This window comes from Callospermophilus lateralis, chromosome Y, assembly GCF_048772815.1.
Source record: "Callospermophilus lateralis isolate mCalLat2 chromosome Y, mCalLat2.hap1, whole genome shotgun sequence".
Classification (NCBI taxonomy): domain Eukaryota; kingdom Metazoa; phylum Chordata; class Mammalia; order Rodentia; family Sciuridae; genus Callospermophilus; species Callospermophilus lateralis.
The window spans coordinates 11578814-11600296 of NC_135326.1; the positions used below are offsets into that span (position 1 = coordinate 11578814).

General features: G+C 56.9%; 1 protein-coding gene across 1 annotated transcript in view; it reads left to right on the forward strand.

Annotated features, from left to right (window-relative positions):
- Dhrsx (dehydrogenase/reductase X-linked) overlaps positions 1-21483 on the forward strand; it is a 30354-nt gene that overhangs the window by 7607 nt on the left and 1264 nt on the right. Inside the window, exons 2-6 of the mRNA XM_077107780.1 lie at positions 3256-3363; positions 4478-4546; positions 17853-17954; positions 18912-19119; positions 20627-20679. Coding sequence (XP_076963895.1) covers positions 3256-3363; positions 4478-4546; positions 17853-17954; positions 18912-19119; positions 20627-20679 — 540 coding nt within the window. The remainder of the gene's footprint in view (positions 1-3255; positions 3364-4477; positions 4547-17852; positions 17955-18911; positions 19120-20626; positions 20680-21483) is intronic.

A 21483-nucleotide genomic window follows, 5' to 3' on the forward strand; every position in this document is an offset into this window, starting at 1 on the left:
GAAGACGTTTGAATTCTTTTAAAAAAACTCAAGCTCGTGGGGGAGCATTTAATTGGCCAAAAATAAAGATAAAACTTAATATATATATATATATTTATTTTATTTTATTTTTTTCGGAATTGGCTGATGGGAAGGGCCCCCCGGGAACCTGGAATGGCGCTGCTAGATGTAGGACTGCTTTTCCCGTTGGGGATGCTGCTCCCTTCCATAAGAGACTGAACGCGGAGCTCGGTGGTCCCCGGGCGCCCAGCTCCTTGTGCAAGTTTGGAGCGCCCAGGGGGCCGTGTTAGGGACAGGCTCAGGTGGACAGCGGCATTTTTTTGTATCCTCCCGACAGTGTTGGGATTTTGCGCTTCTTGCAGGTTTCCCCTTGCCTTCCTGGAAGCTCCGACCTTGAACTCTGCTCAATAAACCAGAGACGCAAAGCCGCCGCTGCTCCTGGGCTCCTCTGCTGCGCGTGCGTCCGTCCCCGGGGCCCTGGGGTCTGCCCACAGGCTGGCCACGGGAGGGGTGGCGGTGCTCGCTGGCCTTAAAGGACACACCTGTCCCGGCCACTCACAGTCCAGGTCTCGCCCTGGGGTCTCGCAGCCTCGAGTTCAGATGTGTTTTTTTTGCGTTTTTCTTTTTCTTTTCTCTCTTTGGCCTCAGGTACCCAAGGGACCCCGTGGGTGCAGTAGCAGCCCAAGGAGGTCCCAAACAGGGGGACCTCGTGTGGGCACTGGTCACTTGTTGGTGATTTATTTAGGAGATCAAGAGGGGGCTCTCTGTGGGGCAGAGCGCAGGCCACCTTGAGAGGGATGGGGACATTTGGGGGTTCACGGTCCTTTTAAAGGGAACTTGGGAGTGGACGTGGTGGTCCATGCCTATAATCCCAGCAGCTTGGGAGGCTGAGGCAGGAGGATCACCAGGTGGAGGCCAGCCTCTGCAGGAGCAAGACTCTAGGCAGCTTAGCAAGGACTGTTTCTAAAACTGAGATATAAAAAGGGCTGGGGACGTGGCTCCGTGGTTAAGTGTCCCTGGGTCCAATCCCTGGTGCCCCCAAACCAGGTGACGTGGGTAGAGGCTTGGGGACTCAGGTTGGGGGGACTCAGGCTGCACCAGGGTTCCAGAGGAAGCGCTTCCTCCTTCCTTTCGCCCTGTTCGTTCTTCTATTTTGCACCAAATCTATCCGGCCCCGACGTGACTGTGACAGGAGACTCTGAGGGAGCCCTGCAGCACTCAAAAAAAAAATTTAAAAAATAAAAAAATCCGTGTGCATAAGACCTTCATTTAAGATTTTTTTTTTTTTTTCTAGCATTTTTCTGGGTAGTTCTCAGTTGTCACTTGCAAATTGCGACCTGCCCTACCCAGGGACACGGAAAAAAAAATGAAACCAACCACACAGCAAACAACCGCAAGCAGCCAGTAGCTGGCAAAGGCGGTGGTGGTGGTGGTGCGGGCCTCCCGGACCTCAGACTCTTCTTTCTCCTGCACATGCGCAGAGCCCGCCGCGGGCATTTGCAACGCCCACAGCTCCTGCCTGCGGAGCGGAGCGTCCAGGGGCCTCGCTGGGCTGCAGCAGGAGCTGCACAGCTTCCTGCCCCTCGCTTCCCTCCCGAGCTGAGGCCGGGTTTCCTGCTTTTGCAGAGAGGCCCCGGATCCCAGCTGGGGCGCCCGCCCGCTGTGCTTTTGCGCGAAGCTGGTGGGGGTCAGGAGGCCTGCTGGGGGTCAGCGCCTGGGCTCTGGCTGCAGGGGTCAGAGTGCAGCCCCGGAGGCTCTGCAAACCCTGCGCCTGGGCCTCCGCCCGCCTCCTGCTCTCTTTGTGTCTCAGAAGCAGCTGCTTCAAGGACCCGTCCCCAGGACTTTGTGCAGGGACAGGGATGGACGTCTGTGACCCTTGTCACTCACAAGCTCTCCTGCCCTGGGAGCGCATGCGCCATCGGTCACATGCAGACCCCCCCCCCCAGGCCCACCTGGACCTCTTGGTTCGACCCTTATTATTATTATTATTATTATTTATCTTGAAAAAATGGTGTTTCCAAGTTGCAGAGGCTGGCCTCCAACTTGCCGTCCTCCTGCCTCAGCCTCCAGACCCCTGGAATGACACCGAAGCGCCGCCTGCACACCGCGTCCCCTGCCCCTGTTTTCCTTGCACACCCGGGGACTGTTTGTTCCTTTTCTGCTCCTCTGCACGCGGGGAGGTGGATACAAAGACCTCTTTTCCCACGGAGGAGCCGGAGGCCGGAGGGGCAGCAGGTGGGCGGAGCCCTCGGTTCCCCGGGCATGAGGTCAGCCCCGCAGCTTAGCCACTGGCCGCAGGGGCGTGACCTCAGCGGGTTCTAAACTTCGCAGGGGACGTGCCCGGGCTTCTCCGCCAGCTGTGGGGTGAGGGGGGCCGTGGGTGCGTCTCTTGTCTGTCCAGTTGCACGGTTGCCTCCAGCGCCAATGTAGCCCGGGGATTTGTTTTGCACACGGTCCTGGGGGCGGGGACGCAGAGCCTGCAGATTGAAGTCCCCGGACACCAGCTGCATGTTGGGCTGCGGGAGGTGGCCAGGGCTGGCCCCCAGTTGGGAGAGCCGCCGGTCCCCTCTGATCTCCCTGGACAGGAGCCGACATCTGGGAGTCGGGATTAACCCCAGATTAAAGGCGGGAAAGGCGCAGAGGCTTTGGACCCGGGGGACAATGTGACGGAATCTGCCAGGAGGCCCGGGAGGGACGGGGAGGGCGCCGCTGCCCAGTGGCTCTCCAGGCCTGCGCGTCCCCCCTCCCTGTGTCCAGCTTTGACCTGTCCCCCCCCACATCCCATCCCAGGGCGTCGTGACCCCCAGTTCCCATCAGTGAGGTCTGAGCTGCCCCCGGGGGGGACACTGCGGGTGCAGAGTGCCACTGGGGTCACAGGGTGGACCCCCACCCGGGCGCATGCGGGGGAATACAGTCGGCGCTCTGCGGTGCACGTTCTGCACTCGCGGATCCGCTCATTCGCGGGCCACACGCAGCAAAAGGAGAGTCACCCCCCATCCGCGCGGGGACACGGGGGTCCTATTCCCCAAAGCAGTGTCCCAGGTCCCCTGGGCCACCCGGGCAGCTGGAGGAGTGTGGGTGTCACCAAGCAGGTGTTTTTAAAAACCAATAGCCCCGATGTGTGGCCTCCACCTTGCCATCCTCGGGCCTCAGCCTCCCCAGCACCTGGATGACAGGCGGGCGCTACCCTCCCGGCTTGGACGCTGCTTTTTAAACCTCGATTTTTTTTTTTTTCCTCTTCTGCTTCCTCCTCAGTTTTCTGCCAGCAGCCGGACCGCGTGGCCATCGTGACGGGCGGCACGGATGGCATCGGTTACGCCACCGCCAAGTGCCTGGCCAGGCTGGGCATGCACGTCGTCATAGGTGAACCTTTATGATGGCTTCTCTTGTCCCCCGGGGAGGGGACTCCGGTTTTCTCTTGTAGGTGGCCACTTCCAGGTGGACCCAACGGTCAGGTAGAGCAAACCCTGGGAAGTGGATACTCGCGGGGGGGGAAACCCGGAGGCCGGGGAGCTCCTTGGGACGGTCGGATGCACATTCTGCTTCAGGGTCTCGCCGAGTTGCTTGGAGCCTCGCTCGGTTGCTGAGGCTGGCCTCCAACTTGCCGTCCTCCTGCCTCAGCCTCCCAAGCTGCTGGGGTGAGAGGTGTGCACCCGCCTGACATTTTTTTTTTCTTTTTAACGTCTGCCATCTCGTGACTGTGATACAGTCTCGGGACATCCCGCCCGTTTGCTTTCCGTACTTCGCTTATCTCGCTTAGCGGCAGGCCCTCCGGATCCTCCGGTGCTGCTGAGATATGACAGAGCAGCGTCCCTTTGCATGGCTGTATAGTATTCCACCCACAGACCACCTTTGTCCTTTCCATGGTCGATAGGCACCAAGGTCACTGGCTTCTGCACCTTGCTGAAATGCATATGGTGGACCCCATGTCCCTCCCGCACGCTGATCCGTTTGGGTTGGATGCCCCGTGAGGAGATGGGTAGCTCCCATGGTCGACCTACCCTAAATTTATCCAGGAAGCTTCCGGCTGCTTTCCACAGCGGCCATCCTGACCGAGACCCGCACAGTCCTCCCAGCAGGAGGAAGGAAGCAGCAGACACATCCTGCGCAGTAAAGGGACCTGGGATCCCGTGGCCGGGGCTCCCGCGTCTCAGTGGCGATGGAGACGGAGCTGTGAGCAAACACCCGAGGTCCGCAGCTTAGAGAGAGGAAAGGTTCGGGTCGGCTCCTGGAGGCCGAGGTTTCCGTTCAGATGATTCTGGCTGGTGTCCCGGGCCACCTTGCCCCTCTGAAGGCCCCCGAGAGCTTCTGGTCACCTGTCCATCAAAGCTCCCCCCCATCAGCTCCAACACGTGTCTCATCTTGTATCGTCCCAGGGGCTGTGGAGGCTGAGGCAGGAGGATGGCAAGTTGGAGGCCATGTCACTCACGGTTTGCATGTTTTTTTTTGTAATTTTTTCTTTCCTTTTCCCTTGTAGCTGGGAACAATGACGCCAAAGCCCAAGAAGTCATCCGCAAGATCAGAGAAGAGACGCTGAACAGCAAAGGTCAGGCTCTGTCACTTCCTTCCGCCTTATTTTGAATCAGAGAGAACATTCAGCCTTTGGTTTTTTTTTTTGGGGGGGATTGGCTTATGTCACTGAGCATGAGAGTGTCCAGCTCCGTCCGTTTACCTACAAACGCCGTCACTTCGTTCCTCTTCATGGCTGAGTAATATTCCACTTAGTATGCATACCACAGTTTCTTTACCCACTTTTGTATTAAAGGGCCCCAAGGTTGGTGCCGTAGCTTAGCTACTGTGAATCGAGCTGCTGTGAACATGGATGTGGCCATGTCCCTGGACAGTGCCCATTTTCAGTCCTTATGGTATAAGCTGAGGAGTGCGAGAACTTGGTCAAATGCTGGTGAACAGCGTTCTGGGTGGACGTGTGCAAGCCGTTGCACAAGCTGAGTCCTAGATCTTGAGGACTGGAGCTTCCGCGGCCCCCTCTGCGAGGTGGCTGGCGACTGGCCAGGGCCCTGAATGACCTTCCCCACCTCCGGTCCACAGTGGGTCACGCCATCTTTGTTGAGACGCTGGACTGGGGTTGGGGGACGCTGCGGTCATTTCTCAGGTTTGCTCTGAGTGAAAGGAGCCGGCCCTGGGCTCCCCGTAAGCTGGACGTGGGTCAAGGGTGGGAACGGTATTACAGAGTCTCTTTGCAGGCTGCAGAAATGGGGTTCTTGAGGATCCGTTTGATGATTTTCTTGTTGGTCTCGCGGGGCTGGGAGGGGGCCCCTGTGGGTTCCGTGGGCTTAGAGGAGGGTTCGCTGGTGGACCTTGGGGGGACTCCCAGGACTCCCAGGCTCTGGGAAGGTGGTGGGGAGATGCTGTCTGTCACAGCATTGATAGAGCTCTAGTGTCCACCTGCTGCCCGCCTCCGGCAGTGACTGCATGCAGTTAGCGTCCACATATCACAGAGAGGACACTCAGCCTTTGGTTTTGGGGGACCTGGTTATTTCCGTGAGCAGGATATCCCCCCAGGTCCACCCATTGACCTGCAAATGCCATCATTGCATTCTTCTTCATGACTAAGTAATATTCCATTGTGTATGTGCGGGATTCCAGTGCCTTCTTCTTCCTCCCCGACTTCCTGTCCACAAGGGAATGATCTCCTGCACCCCATCCTGCCCACCACGATGATCCTCCAGAGCCATGGCTCCGAGGAACTTTGAAATCTCCAAAACCGAGAGCCGCCTTCAACCCTTTCTCTTTTGTCCGTCAATCACCCGAGGTCGGGGTTCCGCGAGTGGAAAGTGGACGGGCGCACGTCGCGTTGGCACGTCACCAGGTGGCTTCCTAAGTGACCTGGAGAGGCTTTAAGACTGCACACAGGGAGGCGCTCTCCCGTCTGTTAGAAGAAGACCTCGGAGACCTTATCGAGGTAAAAGGTGGCACGTGGCCAAGGGGACTTGCTTCCGTCACCCTTTTGATCACTGGGACCAAAAGACCCAGCAAGAGAAATGAAGATGAAGCAAAGTCTATTCTGGTCACAGCTTTAGAAGAGGTCCAGTCCCTGGTGGCCGACTCCACGGCTCTGGCCCAAGGGGAGCAGAACAAGATGGCGGCAGGGCCTGGAGGAGGAGAGCAGCTCAGGACAGGGCACCAGGGAGCAGAGAGAGCTCTGTCACCACGGACAGGACAGAGACCCCAAAGGCACAGCCCAGGGACCCCTCCTCCAGCCACACCCCACCTGCTGCAGTCACCACCCAGTGAGTCCATCCAAGTGGATTAATCCACTATTAGTCTACACCCAGTGAGTCCATCCAAGTGGATTAATCCACTATGCATCTACACCATGCAAAATGGCGGCAGGGGAAGTCCTTGGGGTTGTGTGGCGGTCGGCCAGGTGGACAAACAGATAAACGGAGGCACGGACAGGTCGCTGAAGGTTCTAGAAGGTGTGCATGGCACAGACACGGTGGTGTCCTTAGTAGAATCACTGAACAGCCTTTTAAAAACCTTTATCCCTAGGTCCCTGCAAAAACTGTCCTTTCCGCGAATATGGGCATTTTTTTTCCTCCACGAAGCTGACACCCCTGCAGCGTGTGCCGCCAGCCATTAGGAGCTGGGAGGACTCACCGAGAGGAGACGGTGGCGGGGGCAAAGCATCTTTCCCATTTGGAGATTCCAACCCCAGTGCCCTGGGACCTGCCATTCCTGAGCTCAGATCCTCAGCCATGAAATACATTTTCCGCCCTCCGCATCAGGGAGCTAACCCACCTCGGAGAGAAAAATATCTGGAAAAACGGAAAAAAAGAAAATCGTCTTTACGGAACGTGCACAGAATCCTTCCTCGTCCTGGTCTCCTAACGAGTGTCGTTTAATGAGGTCTCTTAATGAGGTGGCGTGTGCATCCGGTATTCTAAGTCCTCTCAAGAATCACCCCCTTCTCTGAACGTCCTCAATAGCCTCTTTAAGAGAGTCTGAATCCATCTACGTAAAAAAATCCGATTTTCTACGACTAAGCATAAAATTAAGATTTGAATTTCTGTGACCAAGCGCCTTTATGTCACCTTTATCTTTTAAGAAATACGCACCGGGATCCTTCTCTCTTCTTCTCTTATCCTTTGGATCTTCTGCGTTACGTATTTTCTGAGTTTTTTTATTTATTGAGTCGATCTCGGGGGGACCTCCAAACCCCATCGCTCTGACTCTCCCATAACCTCGATCCTAAGAGTCAGAACTTGGAGAACTCTCCACCAGGTGCTTGCCCCTTCCGTCGCTGGGGTCACGAGGCTCTTTTCTGAACAGCCATCCTGTTTTCCGCCTCTCGGCCTCACCCCAGCTTCACGGACACGGCTGTCCGTCATCTAGTCCATCACCTGCGCTATCCCACCATATCCAGCTTCACTCTTTTCTTCATTGGACTCGGTGAACTGCACCCATTTTTAACATACTATTATTTCTCTATTTTTTTGTGTTTTGTCTCTTTTTTTCCTCCTGGGTTCCCAGATGACTTCTTCCCCGTCTCTTTTCGGGCAGTTACTCGAACGTCCACTCTTTGCCCCCGGAGGATGTGGGTTGGTACTCTTTAATTCCTTGCTCAGCCGTCCTCCAGGGGGACCACCCAGCTCAGTGGTTTTGAGGTCTTTGCATTATCTGCCGGGTCTCTGAGCGACCTGGGAACAGCGGGCAGGGAGTGAAACGTGTGCCGTGGCTGCCCGCGTCCACTGTCTGGGACCATCTGCTTAATCCATTTTGTGTTGCTGTAACAAAATACCTGAGGCGGGGTAAAGTAGAAAGCAAAAAGGTAGACCCCAGGATTCTGATGGCTGGAAGGCCACAACGGCATTCCTCGGGCTGCGGTAAGGGCCACCCAGCTGTGTTACAATATGGCGGAGAAGGAGGAAGGTAGGGACCACCCAGTTGCGTTACAATATGGTGGAGAAGGAGGACGGTAACCAACCACATTCAGGAGGTACTAGGAGTGTGGTGCACGGCACAGCCTCCCTGGACAGCAACCCACGCTCCTGAGACCTAATTCCGTCATAGGAGACGGACACCGTCCCTTGGGACACCATTACTCCCACCTCTTCAAGGTCCCGCCACCTCAATCCCGCCCATCTTCCAGCAAACTATATTCAAACCACCGTCCTGGTCCAACAAGTCTCTGGGAGCCATCCATTCCCCGGCGCCATTTTGAAACAGACCCAAGTTGACAACCTGGCAGGGGGGCACCTCCAGGACCCTCATTTCAGAGACCACGTGTGCAAGCCATGGCCGACCTGGAGGGCAGTGACCAGCTCCAGAGATTTAGCGCTTTACGAGCCATCAAGGGAGCTAAGAATAGAACCACAGCTAAAGCCACCAAATCGCCAATCCCCCTGCGGTCTATATGAGTCCGTCTAATCCTCCTCCGAGGTTCAAGAGGGCAACCGACTGTCTCCCTAGAGCCATGGACGTTATGTCGTTGGTGGCTGCCAAAAAAAAGAGACACTCGGCTCTGTAGGGATTTCACAGACGTGATTATGTAACAGAGTCCCGGGGATTTAGGCGATGGCTTCATGCACTCTGGTCATTTTGTGCAGAGAAGGAAAAATCCCACAGAATTTAGGGCTTAGTTATCGTCTTACTGAGGCACAAGGATCTGCTTAGTCGCAAAGCCCGCGAGATAAGTCCCGGGACCGACGCTCTCCACGGATCCTTCCCCTCGGGGATGAGACCCAAAAGGGGTCCCCAGACAAGCACTGTCACATTTCCGGGAAGGATGACAGCTCGTCCTTTTGGATGGATTTTCTCTTCAGGGTTTGGAACGAGGAGGACTCACGCTACGTACCCCTGACACTGGGTCCCCGTTATGGTTGGCATTTTGGGTGTCCTCCAAAGAGCTCCCGGGTTAGCCAGCCCGGGGAAGCTCAGAGGTGACATGATTGGACGGTGAGAGCTGTCCCCTCCTCAGTGTGTTTGATGGGTTCAGAATTCGAATGAGCAACTGGGAGAAGGTGGAAACCAGCGGTCGGTGGGTTGTAGATGGAGGAAGTAGGTCGCTGGGAGCATGCTCTTAGGGACTATATCTTGTCCCTGGCTTTTTGGGAGACTATATCATGTCCCTGGCTTCCCTCTCTCTCCCCTCTTTCTGTCCCCTCTCATCTTTCCGGCTACCAAGAGCTGAGCAGCTCTCCTCCCCCAAGCCCTTCTGCCATGACGTTCTGTGTCACCTCAGGTGTAGGGCCAAAATGGGACCTGTCCTCGTCAAAGATCTCGTCATGTGTCTTGGGTACAATGATACCAAGCTGAGTAGCACGTGAGACCCACCGATGGGGCTGGGTGGTGGGTTAGCGTGTTTCATGAGCTGCAGACGTGATGATCCATGGACCCGTGGTGGAATCCTTAAGATATGGAGCCCTGGGGAGGTAATTAGGGCCTTTTGTCACTCCTTGTGGTCATTCCCTACCACGATGCCATCTGCCATGTGGTGGTGTAGCCAGTAGGTCCCCACCAGAGGTGGGTGGGTGCTCAGGGACCTTCAGAAGTATGAGCTAAGAACCCTTTTTTCCATTATGAGTACTGTCTTCAGGTATTGTGTTATAGCAACACAGAATAGACGAATGGATGACATTCTCTTGGACAGGACACTGGGGTGACAAGATACTCAGGGGGCAATTCCCCGTCCTTCTGATGACCTTCTCTAGTGTTCTGAGGTCTAGGAGACATCAGTTTACCACTGGGCTTCTATCGAATGGGCGTGAGGGATGGAAAGGGTCTGTATTTCTTCTTTCTGGATTGATCATTGTCATCCTGTCCTTCGCGGAGAGTCCCTGGTTTTCATTCGATGTCATCGGGTGTCCTACTCTCGCGGGACAGCGCTGGTGTAACGCAGTTCCGCCATTTTGATGGTACTGACATGGCTCCTGGGTCCACCCATTCTATGAGAATCGTCAACACCATTCCTCGTAATTCTGGTTAAAAATGTTAACCAATGGAAGTATTTCGAGGTATTGGGGGCCACACTCCAGTGTAAGGCTGGGTGCCCAGTGGTCCCAGATGGTCCAAGCATGGGGTGGCTGCCATCTTGGATCCCGTTACTCAAAGGATGCGAATGGATTTTTTTTTTTTCCCGCTTCAAGTTTTGTGGTGTCTGCTGCCCCCTCCGTCCACAGGGACAGCCACAGGCTCAGCCTCGCTAGCTGTCAAGGCACCTGATAGCAGCGGGAAGATATTTCCGTAACTTCTCCTCTAAATGCCCATGTGTGAGATGGTGCAGGAACATTCAGAGGTGAAATAATTGGGTTAGGAGAGGTGTAGACTCATAGTGGATTAATCCACTTGGATGGACTCACTGGGTGGTGACTGCAGCAGGTGGGGTGTGGCTGGAGGAGGGGGTCCCTGGGCTGTGCCTTGGGGGTCTCTGTCCTGTCCCTGGTGACAGAGCTCTCTCTGCCCCCTGGTGCCCTGTCCTGAGCTGCTCTCCTCCTCCAGGCCCTGCCGCCATCTTGTTCTGCTCCCCTTGGGCCAGAGCCATGGAGTCGGCCACCAGGGACTGGACTTTGGACACCACGAGCCGCAGATCAACTTCAATTGTCTTCCCCTGGGTGTCCGTACCCCCTTGTCTTTATCCACTCATCCAGTAATGGACACTGGCTGAGTGTCCGTCCATGTCCTGGCCATCCGCAATAGCGCAGCCGCGGACTGCAGAGGGCAGATGCGTCTTCATCCTTGGATCTCGCGTCCTTGGGAGAGAAACCCAAGTATCTTGATTTTTCTGGATGCAGCTGGGAGCATTTGAGCGCCTGGTGACAGCGCCCTGTTCTCTTCCGCGCACGGAGACGTCCCTGCAGATGACACATTTCCCGTCGGCTCCCCTCTCCTAACACCTCGCTGTGTGAGAATGTACCTGCCAGGGCTCTTGCTTTTCTCTCCTCGCGAGGGGGGAGAAAGTGATACCGCTGGTGACATCTGGCCCCTTTCTCGTGCTGGATCCCCATCTGGGCTGTGCCTCTTCCCACACAACATCTGCCGCCTCCTTTTTTTAAAATCTGGGAGGGCCTCCGGGCTGCCATTTTTCTGAGGCTGCCTCCACTTTTTCCAGTGAACGAAAATGAACAGACAGACCCGCCCCTCCCCAGCGGGCAGCACGACTCAAGGGACTGACCCCACGTGGAACCAGAAGGTGGGTGACATTGCCCTTGCGTGCAGGTCAGCTCTTCCCCTAGCTCCGTGTCCACTTCCAGGACCTGAGAGCCAAGCCCCCCAGGATGCCCATTCCCCAACCTTCTGATGACCTTGTCCCCGTCTTTTCTGGGTGGACCTGGAATTGGTTCCACGCCTGGTATTGGGCTTGGAATTGGTGGGTCCCTTGGTCCACCTTCCGTTGCTCTAATAAGATACCCGAGACCCCTTCACGTGTAGAGAAAATGGTTTTTTTTAGCTCGAAGTTCATGGATGTCCAGAGAAGGACATCGGATGCCGCTTTGCCCTGTTGAGCAGCCCTTGGTGCGTCTGCTCACGGCAGGGGTCTCACCAGGACCCGAATAATCCCTTTCCACCCCCCCCCATCACCTGCATGATCCAGCCACCGTCTACACAGCCTGTGCCCAAAGCTGACCTCCACCAGAGCAGGGGCATGTCCAGCAGGTGCGACTCCGAGATCCTTCTGCTGCAGGGACTGGTGGGGACCCTCGCTCCCTTGGAGAAGCTGGGGAAGCAGGAGGGGTCACCCGTTGACCAGAACAATGGTCCATGAGGACGGGGGACCCCATGGGCAGCTCACGGTCCACCTGGGGTCAGGGGCTGTCCTTGTACCCGTGATATGCAACAGAGACGTTGGTACTGAGCCGACGCTGTGTGACTCTGTCTGTCCTCGGAGGGAGTGACAAAGGGGTTAGACTCGGGGATGGACGTCCTTCCGGATGACTTAGGCTGAGGGTGACGAGCAGATGGAGGAGGTCACCAGAGGAGGGACTTGTGCTGTTTCGGGGAGACGCTTTGACAGCAGTTGCCAGACAGCGGGCGGCTCAGGCGGGACAACCGGGTGGTGGAAAAGTCACCCGTTTGCCCACAAGATGGTGGGCACCCGCCACGGACCCGGAGGGCACGCGTTCGATCCTCAATGGCTCATTGTGTCCCTTACGCAGAGGGACTGGACAACCGTCCAGTCTGCAGAAGGCAAAGGACGGTGCCATCTCAGGAGGATTCACTCTTCCCGGTCACCTCCCTCTGACCCAATGTCCTAAGGGTCAGCGGTGACAGGAAATGAGGGTTTTGCAGAAAGATGTTCCAGGGAAGCAGGGTCCCCTCTGCCTGGGTCACTGTCCCCCAGAGGGACAGATTTCATAACGGTGTGTGTCTATGGAAAGGAGTGGACTCGTGGGATAGTCCTAGTAGGATGTCCTCGATCTGCCGGGTGGCCATCAGGATGGACGTGGGGAGGAGCTGACCTGGCACATGGAGCCCCAGGGCCAGCTGGGAGGCAGCGTCCCTTCTGGGTCCAGCCTGGGCGTCCATGAGTTCCCAGGGAAGGACCTGAACCGCTCATGTGCCTCTCAGCTGCTGAGTGGACCTGGGAGCTATTTTTGTGCTCGGGGACTTGGAAGGAAGGCCACACTGTCCCCAAAGGCAGAGAGGAGCCAGCCAGATGGGCTCGCCGGTCAGCGCCAGCCACGGTGACCTCCCGCCCAGGAGCTACAAATAGAAGCAGCCCTGGGGCCTCCGGTGAAGGTCCAGGGTGACGGTGGCCTGGTAAAGGTGACTCCGAGATGCCGTTGTGGGTTGTGCTTTGACGACACAGTGAGTGACCGGGGCAAGGCTCTGACCCAACGGGTCACTAAGCTCCTGTTTAGAGCCTGAGCTTTCTCATCTTGGACGTGGGCCCTGAGCCACCTCTGGTCACCACGCCGTCACTTTGGAGGATGGTGACGGTCTAAGGAATCCCGTGCTGGACCTGCTTGACCAGGATGGGACCTCGGGTGGGAACCTCATGTGGAGGATGGGCTCCTCCTGGGTCAGGGGGCCCTCGTGCAATGGCCGTGTCCTCCCAAGAGACAGAGGAGGGGACACAGACCCAGAGGAGGAGCCCCGTGGAGACGGAGGCAGGGACTGCAGTGAGGGGCCACCAGCCCAGGGCCAGCTGGAGCCCAGGAGCTGGACAGGCAGGAGGAGCCCCCTGGAGCCCTGGAGGGAGCTGGACGCCATGGTAAGAGGCAGGTCCTGTCCACTTCTGGACCCCAGGACCTGGTGAGGAGGGCGCTGTGTCCAGCTGGAGCAGATTTGATGCTGGTTCTCTCCAAACTCAGTTCCACATTGAGTCCCCAGACCTCGGCCCAGGACCTAGTTTGGAGGCGGGGAATGGCCGCCCACCCGCTGTCCACCGTGAGTCCATCCTTCCCATGGACCCCGAAGCACAAGTATCTCCCAGACCAGGGGATGAAACCCTCCCACCCTTGAGATCCTCTCGTCCTTGGGGGTCGGTGTCCCAAGGGGTGACCATGACGGTGCTCGGAGACCAACGCAGACCCGTGGAAGGGCCGCTGCTCTGCCGCGGAGCTGGCCCCTCGGATCCTTACCCTCGTTTTCAAATTTCTTTTTTTTGGTTTTGTTCTTGTTGTTCTCGACGTCACTTCGTCACTCGCTGGGGACGTTCATCAGGGGCGGTGCTCGCTGTGTGATGGACAGGGCAGCGGAGGAAGGACCCGGATCCAGGACGATGCAGTTGTACCTGTGCCTCTGTGAAGTCACCTTTGAGATCTGTGTCCCCTCCTCTGTCTCTTGGGAGGACACGGCCATTGCACGAGGGCCCCCCGACCCAGGAGGAGCCCATCTCAGGACCCTGCACTGACGACCTCTGCAGAGACCCTGTGTCCACACCAGGTCCCCCTCCCAGGTCCTGGGGTCCAGCTGTGGACAGGACCCACCCCTTACCATGGTGTCCAGCTTTTCCTTCCCGGTGCACAGAACAGCCTCCGGGGCAAAACTTGGCGAGGCGGCCGAGAACCAGCCGTCACTGGACGTCACTGGAGCGTAGCTGTGGGTGGAGGGAGGGGCGAACCAGACCCAGAGAGGTGCCCACCTGTAATGCCGGCCCTCGGGAGGCTGAGGCAGGAGGATGGCAAGTGGGAGGCCAGCCTCGACAACTTAGCAACTTAGTGAGATCCTGCCTCAAAATAAGATATTAAGAGGGCTGGGGAGGGGGGCTCCGTGGTGAAGCCCCCCCTGGGCTCCATTCTTAGCCAGGTGACACCGCCAAGTGGGATGTGGTCACGAGGGCTCTGCGTCCAGAAATGGATTAATCCATTCACGTCGTGACAAGTTCATGGATGGATGGATGGCTCCTCCGAGGACAGACTTTGCCACAAATAGGGGCAGGACCCAGGCTGCGGAGTTTGGTGACAGCCCCCAAGACTGACGGAGAGGCCCACGAGGGAGAGCAGAGGGTCCCAGGGAGGCGGTGGATTCTCCGGTTCCCAGGGTGCCCTGAGAATATTTAAGATCCCGGGAGATTTAGGGTGCTCCATTATCCTCTCCATATTGGAAAAGCCCAGCATCAACAGGGGATGGCGTCCGTCTGGACCCATCCTGGAAGTTTACGTAAGGAGAGGAAGTAGACGGGGATCCAAAGGGAAATTCCCGAGTAGCTGGGATGACAGGCAGCACCACCGCGCCCAGCTAGTACTCAGTCTTTGAATGGACCTGGGATGGAGCCGCCATATGCATTAAGTAGTACTGAGTCTTTGAATGGACCTGGGATGGAGCCACCATATGCATTAAGTAGTACTGAGTCTTTGAATGGGCCTGGGATGGAGCCGCCATATGCATTGAATGGTACTGAGTCTTTGAATGGAGCTGGGATTGAGCGCCATGTGCATTGAATGGTGCTGAGTCTTTGAATGGACCTGGGATGGAGCCGCCATATGCATTGAATAGTACTGAGTCTTTTTTGGGGGGAGGAGGGTACCAGGGATTGAACTCAGGGGCACTCGACCACTGAGTCCCATCCCCAGCCCTATTTTGTATTTTATTTAGAGACAGGGTCTCCCTGAGTTGCTTTAGCACCTTGCTTTTACTGAGGCTGGCTTTGAACTCACGATCCTCCTATCTCAGTCTCCGAAGCCACTGGGATTACAGGCATGTACCACAATGCCCAACTAGTACTAAGTTTCTTAATGGACCTGGGATGGAGCCGCCATATGCATTGAATGGTACTGAGTCTTTGAATGGACCTGGATGGAGCCGCCATATGCATTACGTAGTACTGAGTCTGAATGGACCTGGGATGGAGCCGCCATATGCATTGAATGGTACTGAGTCTTTGAATGGACCTGGATGGAGCCGCCATATGCATTACATAGTACTGAGTCTGAATGGACCTGGGATGGAGCCGCCATGTGTATTACGTAGTACTGAGTCTTTGAATGGGCCTGGGATGGAGCCGCCATATGCATTGAATGGTACTGAGTCTGAATGGACCTGGGATGGAGCCGCCATATGCATTACGTAGTACTGAGTCTTTGAATGGACCTGGGATGGAGCCGCCATATGCATTACGTAGTACTGAGTCTTTGAATGGACCTGGGATGGAGCCGCCATATGCATTACGTAGTACTGAGTCTTTGAATGGACCTGGGATGGAGCCGCCATGTGCATTACGTAGTACTGAGTCTTTGAATGGGCCTGGGATGGAGCCGCCATATGCATTAAGTAGTACTGAGTCTTTGAATGGACCTGGGATGGAGGCGCCATGTGCATTGAATAACACTGTTTGAATGGAAAAGAAAAGACCATGAAAAGACATGGAGAATGTTCCAGAATGTCGTCCCAATGGAGCAAGAGAACATTCTCCTAGTGTCGTCCTCTCTGTCTGAACAGGTGGCGGGTTCCCTGGGTCTCACCCTGGCTCGGACGTGCCCCATCCGCCCGTCACTGTTCTAGCTCCGCGGCAACTGCCCTTTCTCTGGACGAAGTTCTTCTCACCCGCAAAGACTTCTCTCCCCTCGAGAGGGTTTTCTGGGCGATGCTTGGGTTTCACGTTGATCTCCTTCCTCCTGGACGCTCTTGTGAGCTGTGGACCCAGAGTCCAGCTGTTGATCCACTGGACCTGGACGTCCTTCCCAGCACCTCCCGGTCAGGATTCCTGTCTGGTCCTCAGCTGTCCCTGTATTTCCTGAGATGGTGGTGGCATCCTTACCACCTAGACTTGGGATGTACGCAGGTTGGGTGAAATCCCCCAGGGCCTCTCCATCCTACAGACGGACCCCTAGGCCATGTCCAGGGATGGGAATCTGGCCTCCATTCAACAGTGTTCTCTCTTAAAACAGCTTTGGCCTCTATTTTGGCCTCAACTCTCGCTTGGACTCTTGCAGTGGACTCCTCTGTGCGATCTAAGCCCTCAGCTGCTCTCATCCTACTTTTCAGACACTCAGAGTGACCTGGGTGATATTCCTCCACCCGGGGGTCTGTTGGGGAACCGGGTGCCCGGCCCTGACAGCTGCCTGGGATTTCTTTTTCTGTTTTGGGGGGTACTGGGGACGGAACCCAGGGGTGCTTAACCACTGAGCCACATCCCCAGCCCTTTTAATTTTTTATTTGGAGACAGGGTCTCATTGGGTTGCTTAGGGCCTTGCTAAGTTGCAGAGGCTGGCCTCCCACTTGCAATCCTCCTGCCTCAGCCTCCTGAGCTGCTGGGATGACGGGCGGGCACCACCGCCCCCGGCTGCCCTTCCTTTCTTACGACCCTGACGGAATTTGCTAAGCACCGTGAGCACCCCGTGTCTCCCCCGAATGCCAGTCTTTCTTATTATTCTTTTGCTGTTTCCTCTTATGTCTGTGGGTCTGATTAGAACCGTTTTTTTTTTCTTTGATTAGATTTTTTGGCTAATCAGTATTTTCTTAGGAAAAAAAAATATTCTTTCCTGGAGATTTTCACAGTGTTTTTTTTTAAGTGGATTTAGCCTAGCGGTAATAACCACCGGGAAAGTGTCATTATAGAACGTTCTTCTTGGGGTCCTCTTTCCGAGTTGCAAATTTGCATTTTTTAGCCTCATTAACATATTATGCAAAACCCCCTCCAGCCCTCCCCGTCCCCTGTCCCTTCCTGGGCACCCTGACACACAGGTCACCCTGTCACTCCCGGCTGCAGAGCTGGACGTCGTGAGATTTCTCCACCTGGAAGGTGCTGCCGGCCACTCTGGCTGGGTATAAAACTCTGCCCCGGGGAAACACCGTTGCCAGAGGTTGAAAATCCAGTTGCTTTGCCCTCTGGGGGCCGCACAGCTGGGTCCACCGGTCGTTCTATCCCCAGCTCTAGAGACCTGCAAAGTGGCAAGAGTGCCCTGTGTCCTGCGTCCCCACGGGTCTCTTAAAAATGGCTCCTGTCCCTAGAGCATGCACAGCTCTCTTCGCTGAGTGTGGAGAATCTCTTGCACCTTATGTGACCCTCCTGGAAACATCAACGTTAATTTCCAGTTTGCCCTTAAACCTCTCCCAAATAGGAGGCCATTCCCTGCCCCGCCCCCCCAGGCCTAAGACTCTTCTCTTGGGGTCCACTCAGAACCCAGTCTCCTCTTCTTTCCTCTCCCAATTTAAATCGTTCCTCGGCATCTGTCCCCACAGATGGGTCCCCCGTCCTCCCGGGTGTACCCAAATCCTCGCATGCTCACGCCCTGGTCACAACATGGTGCAGTCCACAACCTGTCAATCACAGGCAAACCCACCTCTCTCTCCCACGCTCAGGAAGAAGAGGGTGTCCCTCGCTGGGGGTCACCTTGGGACAAGGCTGTCTCACTGTTCCTGAGTTTTCCCGACCCAGAGCTCATTCCCCATATAAATGAGCCTGGTGCGCAGGCAGGCGGTAACCCCGGGTCTCTGTTCCCCTCCAGTCGAGTTTTTGTACTGTGACCTGGGCTCCATGACATCCATCCGGCAGTTCGTCCACAAGTTCAAGATGAAGAACGTCCCGCTGCACGTCCTGGTGAACAACGGTAAGTCGCGTCCAGGTGGACGGGGATGCTGACGTGATGGCCGGCACCTCCCTGTGGGGGCAGGAGGGTTTCCCCGAGGCTGGCTGCCTGTTGGACGTCAGGGCTCCGTGTCCCCAATGCCCTTTCCAGCCCTGGCAGCAGGTGTGCTGGATGTTGAGCCGCGTCCCCTTGGGCTGTGGTGCCTGGGGACCCACTAGGAGTTGGATCCCAAATCTCATGACATCCTAACGATGCTGCTGTGGGGCCAGCCCTGCGGGGTGCCCAGATGCCCACGGGTGGCTCTCTCTTGGGTTCTGCAGACCTGGCCCCGCAGTGAGGCCTGGGGATCCCTATCTGTTGCTTAGGGCCTTGCTAAGTTGCTGAGGCTGGCCTCCAACTTGCCATCCTCCTGCCTCAGCCTCCAGCACTTGGAAGTAAACTTCTAAGACCTCCCAGAACCCAGGTGTTTCTACTTTTGAGTCTTTTCAATGCCTCCAGGAAACAACCCAACGTTGGCAAACCCTAAACAGATCACATGGGAGCTGGGGTCCCCTTTGGGTGGCATTTTATATTTATAGACCCCCGTTTTCTCTCCCCGGCTCTGCTGCCTGCGGACGGGTCAGTTCCCTTGGTCATTTATCAAATGCCAGAATCACGCATGGCGCACCTCGCGGAGAACCGGCTCCGTATTTATCGTATGTTCAGCAAAGGCCACTCGGGAGGCTGAGGCAGGAGGATGGCAAGTTGGAGGCCGGCCTCAGCAAGACGCTGTCGCTAAATAAAAATAAAAAAATTAAAAGGGCTGGGGACGCGGCTCAGCGGGTCAGCACCCCTGGGTTCCATCCCCCAATCCCCCCAAAGCAAAAAGTGTCCCTTGTCCCAAACCCACACACGAAGGCTCAGACTTGGTGGCTAGTCCCCAGCATCCAAGGGCCACTCGGCCCATCTGACTGTCCCCCGGAATCCTTGTCCCCCCAGCTGGCGTGATGATGGTCCCCCAGCGGCAGACCAAGGACGGATTCGAGGAGCACTTGGGGGTCAACTACCTGGGCCACTTCCTGCTGACCAACCTCCTGCTGGACACGCTGAAGGAGTCGGGCTCCCCGGGCTGCAGCGCCAGGGTGGTCACCGTGTCCTCGGCCACCCATTACGTCGGGGAGCTCAACCTGGACGACCTTCAGGGCAGGTGGGTTCCGCCTGGGTCAGTGGCTGCACGGGGCCAGCCTGCTGGGCTGCGCTGGGCTGCGCCATGGGCTTCTCTGTGCTGGTCCCTGTGCTCAGACGCAGGCAGCATTTCCGAGCCCCCAGGCTGCCCGGGGTCCCCGACCACACAGGGCCAGGCACCTCGCCCCGTGTGCAGAGGCTGCAGGATCCTCAGATTTGAGTGCCCCGTGTGCAAAATGGACGTCACGTGACTTCTGCAGCCTAAAACGGTCCTGCGCGGAACGTGGGTGGGGGGCGTGGCTGTGCTGGGCGGATGGACGTTGTGCTCCTTCCTCCTCCCGCCAGGGGGAGGTCTGGGGCACACGTAGCAGGTACCGTGGCCACGCCTGGCGTCCCAGCGGCTCCGGAGGCTGAGGCAGGAGGATCCCAAGTTGGAGGCCAGCCTCGGCAATTTAGCGAGGCCCTAAGCAACCTGGAGACAGAACCTAACTGGTTGGAGGAAGGATCCTGGTCCCCCTGGGTCCCACAAGTCCCCCCTTCAGGGTCCCCTGGCTCCTCTCAGGGACAGGACTTCCCGCCTGCATGTCCCCTGCAGGTCACAGGAGGTTTGGGAGGAAGCTGGTGGAGGCTGTGCCCGGAGGCCAGGCAGGGCTGCAGGTCCAGGGCTTCTGGGAAGGAAGCTGTGGGGTCAGCACCGGGGGCCATTGATAGAACTGTCCCCTGGACCTCGTGTCCACCATCTGCCCCCGTCTGTCCCCCCTCAGGGCTTCAAAGTGATTTTTTAAAGGGCCCTGAACTGGGATTCGAAACCCTGTTCCTGAGGCTGGGTCCCTAGAGGCGGTTGATTGACAGCCGGGCAGAGTGGGCGGGCCTTGGGTCTGAGCCTGGGGGCGGGGCCTCCCGTCGGTCCCCGCCTCCTCCTGGGGCTTCACTTGCCCGGCTCCCGGGGACCTGCGCCTCCTCCTCCTCCTCCTCCTCCTCCTCTCCCTTCCTCCTTGTGCTCTGATCCTGCTCCTCCCAGACCCACCCCCCGGGGGACTGTCTCCTGGAATTAATTGTCCCCTTGGGTCCCCGTCTCCAAGGCAGCTCCGCGCAGGCCGTGATGTGGCATTTGAAAACCTTCTGTTCCCGCGGCGGCCGACCCACCGTGACAAATACACATAATTGCAGAGCGCGTCCCTCTCCCCGGCACAAACCTGCCTTTTGTGATTCACTTTCTGCTTTTTAAAGGCTCCAGAAACCGTCCCCCTCGCCCCCAGCCAACCCTGTGATTTAGAGCCAGTGGCTTGAGATGATGTGGAAACGACCCCGGCAGCAGGAGGCGCCTGTCCCCCCTGTCCCCCTCCCCCAGCATGTGTCCTGTGTCTTGGGGGCTTTTCTCCCCACCAGGGGAATCACTGGAGGGCTTCCTGGGACCGGGGAGGTCCATCCTGCCCTAGTTCTCTGAATTGCACAGTCTGCAACCCTAACCACCCTCCACCTCATCCTCCCGAATCATTTATGCTGAGGTGTGATTTTTCCCTTTTTAGCACCAGCCCGTGGCCATCCTCATGGCCCTTTGCTGACCAGTCCCTGTCTGCCTGTAAGGCAGGGGACCTGCGAGTTATTTTCCATCGGGAATCCAACGGAGCCCAGGCTGCACCTCAGGTCGGGCTGGTGGATTTGCCCTGAAATGGATTCATGTCCTGATGACACCCCCCCCACCCCCCCACCCCCGGTTGCCTTTCTTGCTGTCCTTGGGCTCCAGCAGGAGGCCTGGACCTGCTGGGCGGGTGCTGGGCCCCCCCCGATATGCACCCCTGCTGTGCCCTAGATGCGAGGTGTCCGAGGTGTCCGTCAAAACCTCATGCGTGAGACAATGCAGGAGAGTTCAGAGGTGAAATGAGTGGGTTATAACAGGTGGAGCCGGATCCGTGGATGAATCCATGCAAGTGGATTAATCCACTTGCATGGATTAACCCGGTATTCATTGCAGATCGGCAGGAGGTGGGTCACTTTGGGGTCCATATTTTGTCTTGTTGAGCAGAGCCCTCTCTGTGGGATAGTCCAGATCTGAGGGCCCCCGAAAGCTTGTGTTGTGAGGCTGGTTCCCCAACGTGGTGGTGTTGGAAGGTGGGGGACCCTTTAGGAGGCGGAGCCTAGTGAGAGGAAGTTAGGTCTTTGGAGGCGTGGCGTTGAGGAGAATTCTGGGACCCCAGACTCTTCTTCTCTGTCTCTTTTTACTTCCTGAGCATCATGAATTGAGTCCTGGGCCCTCGACCCCAGCCCTATTCTGCATTTTATTTAGAGACAGGGTCTCCCTGAGTTGCTAAGCACTTTGCTCAGTTGCTGAGGCTGGCCTCCTCCTTGCAATTCCTCCTGCCTCAGCCTCCCAAGCCGCTGGCGG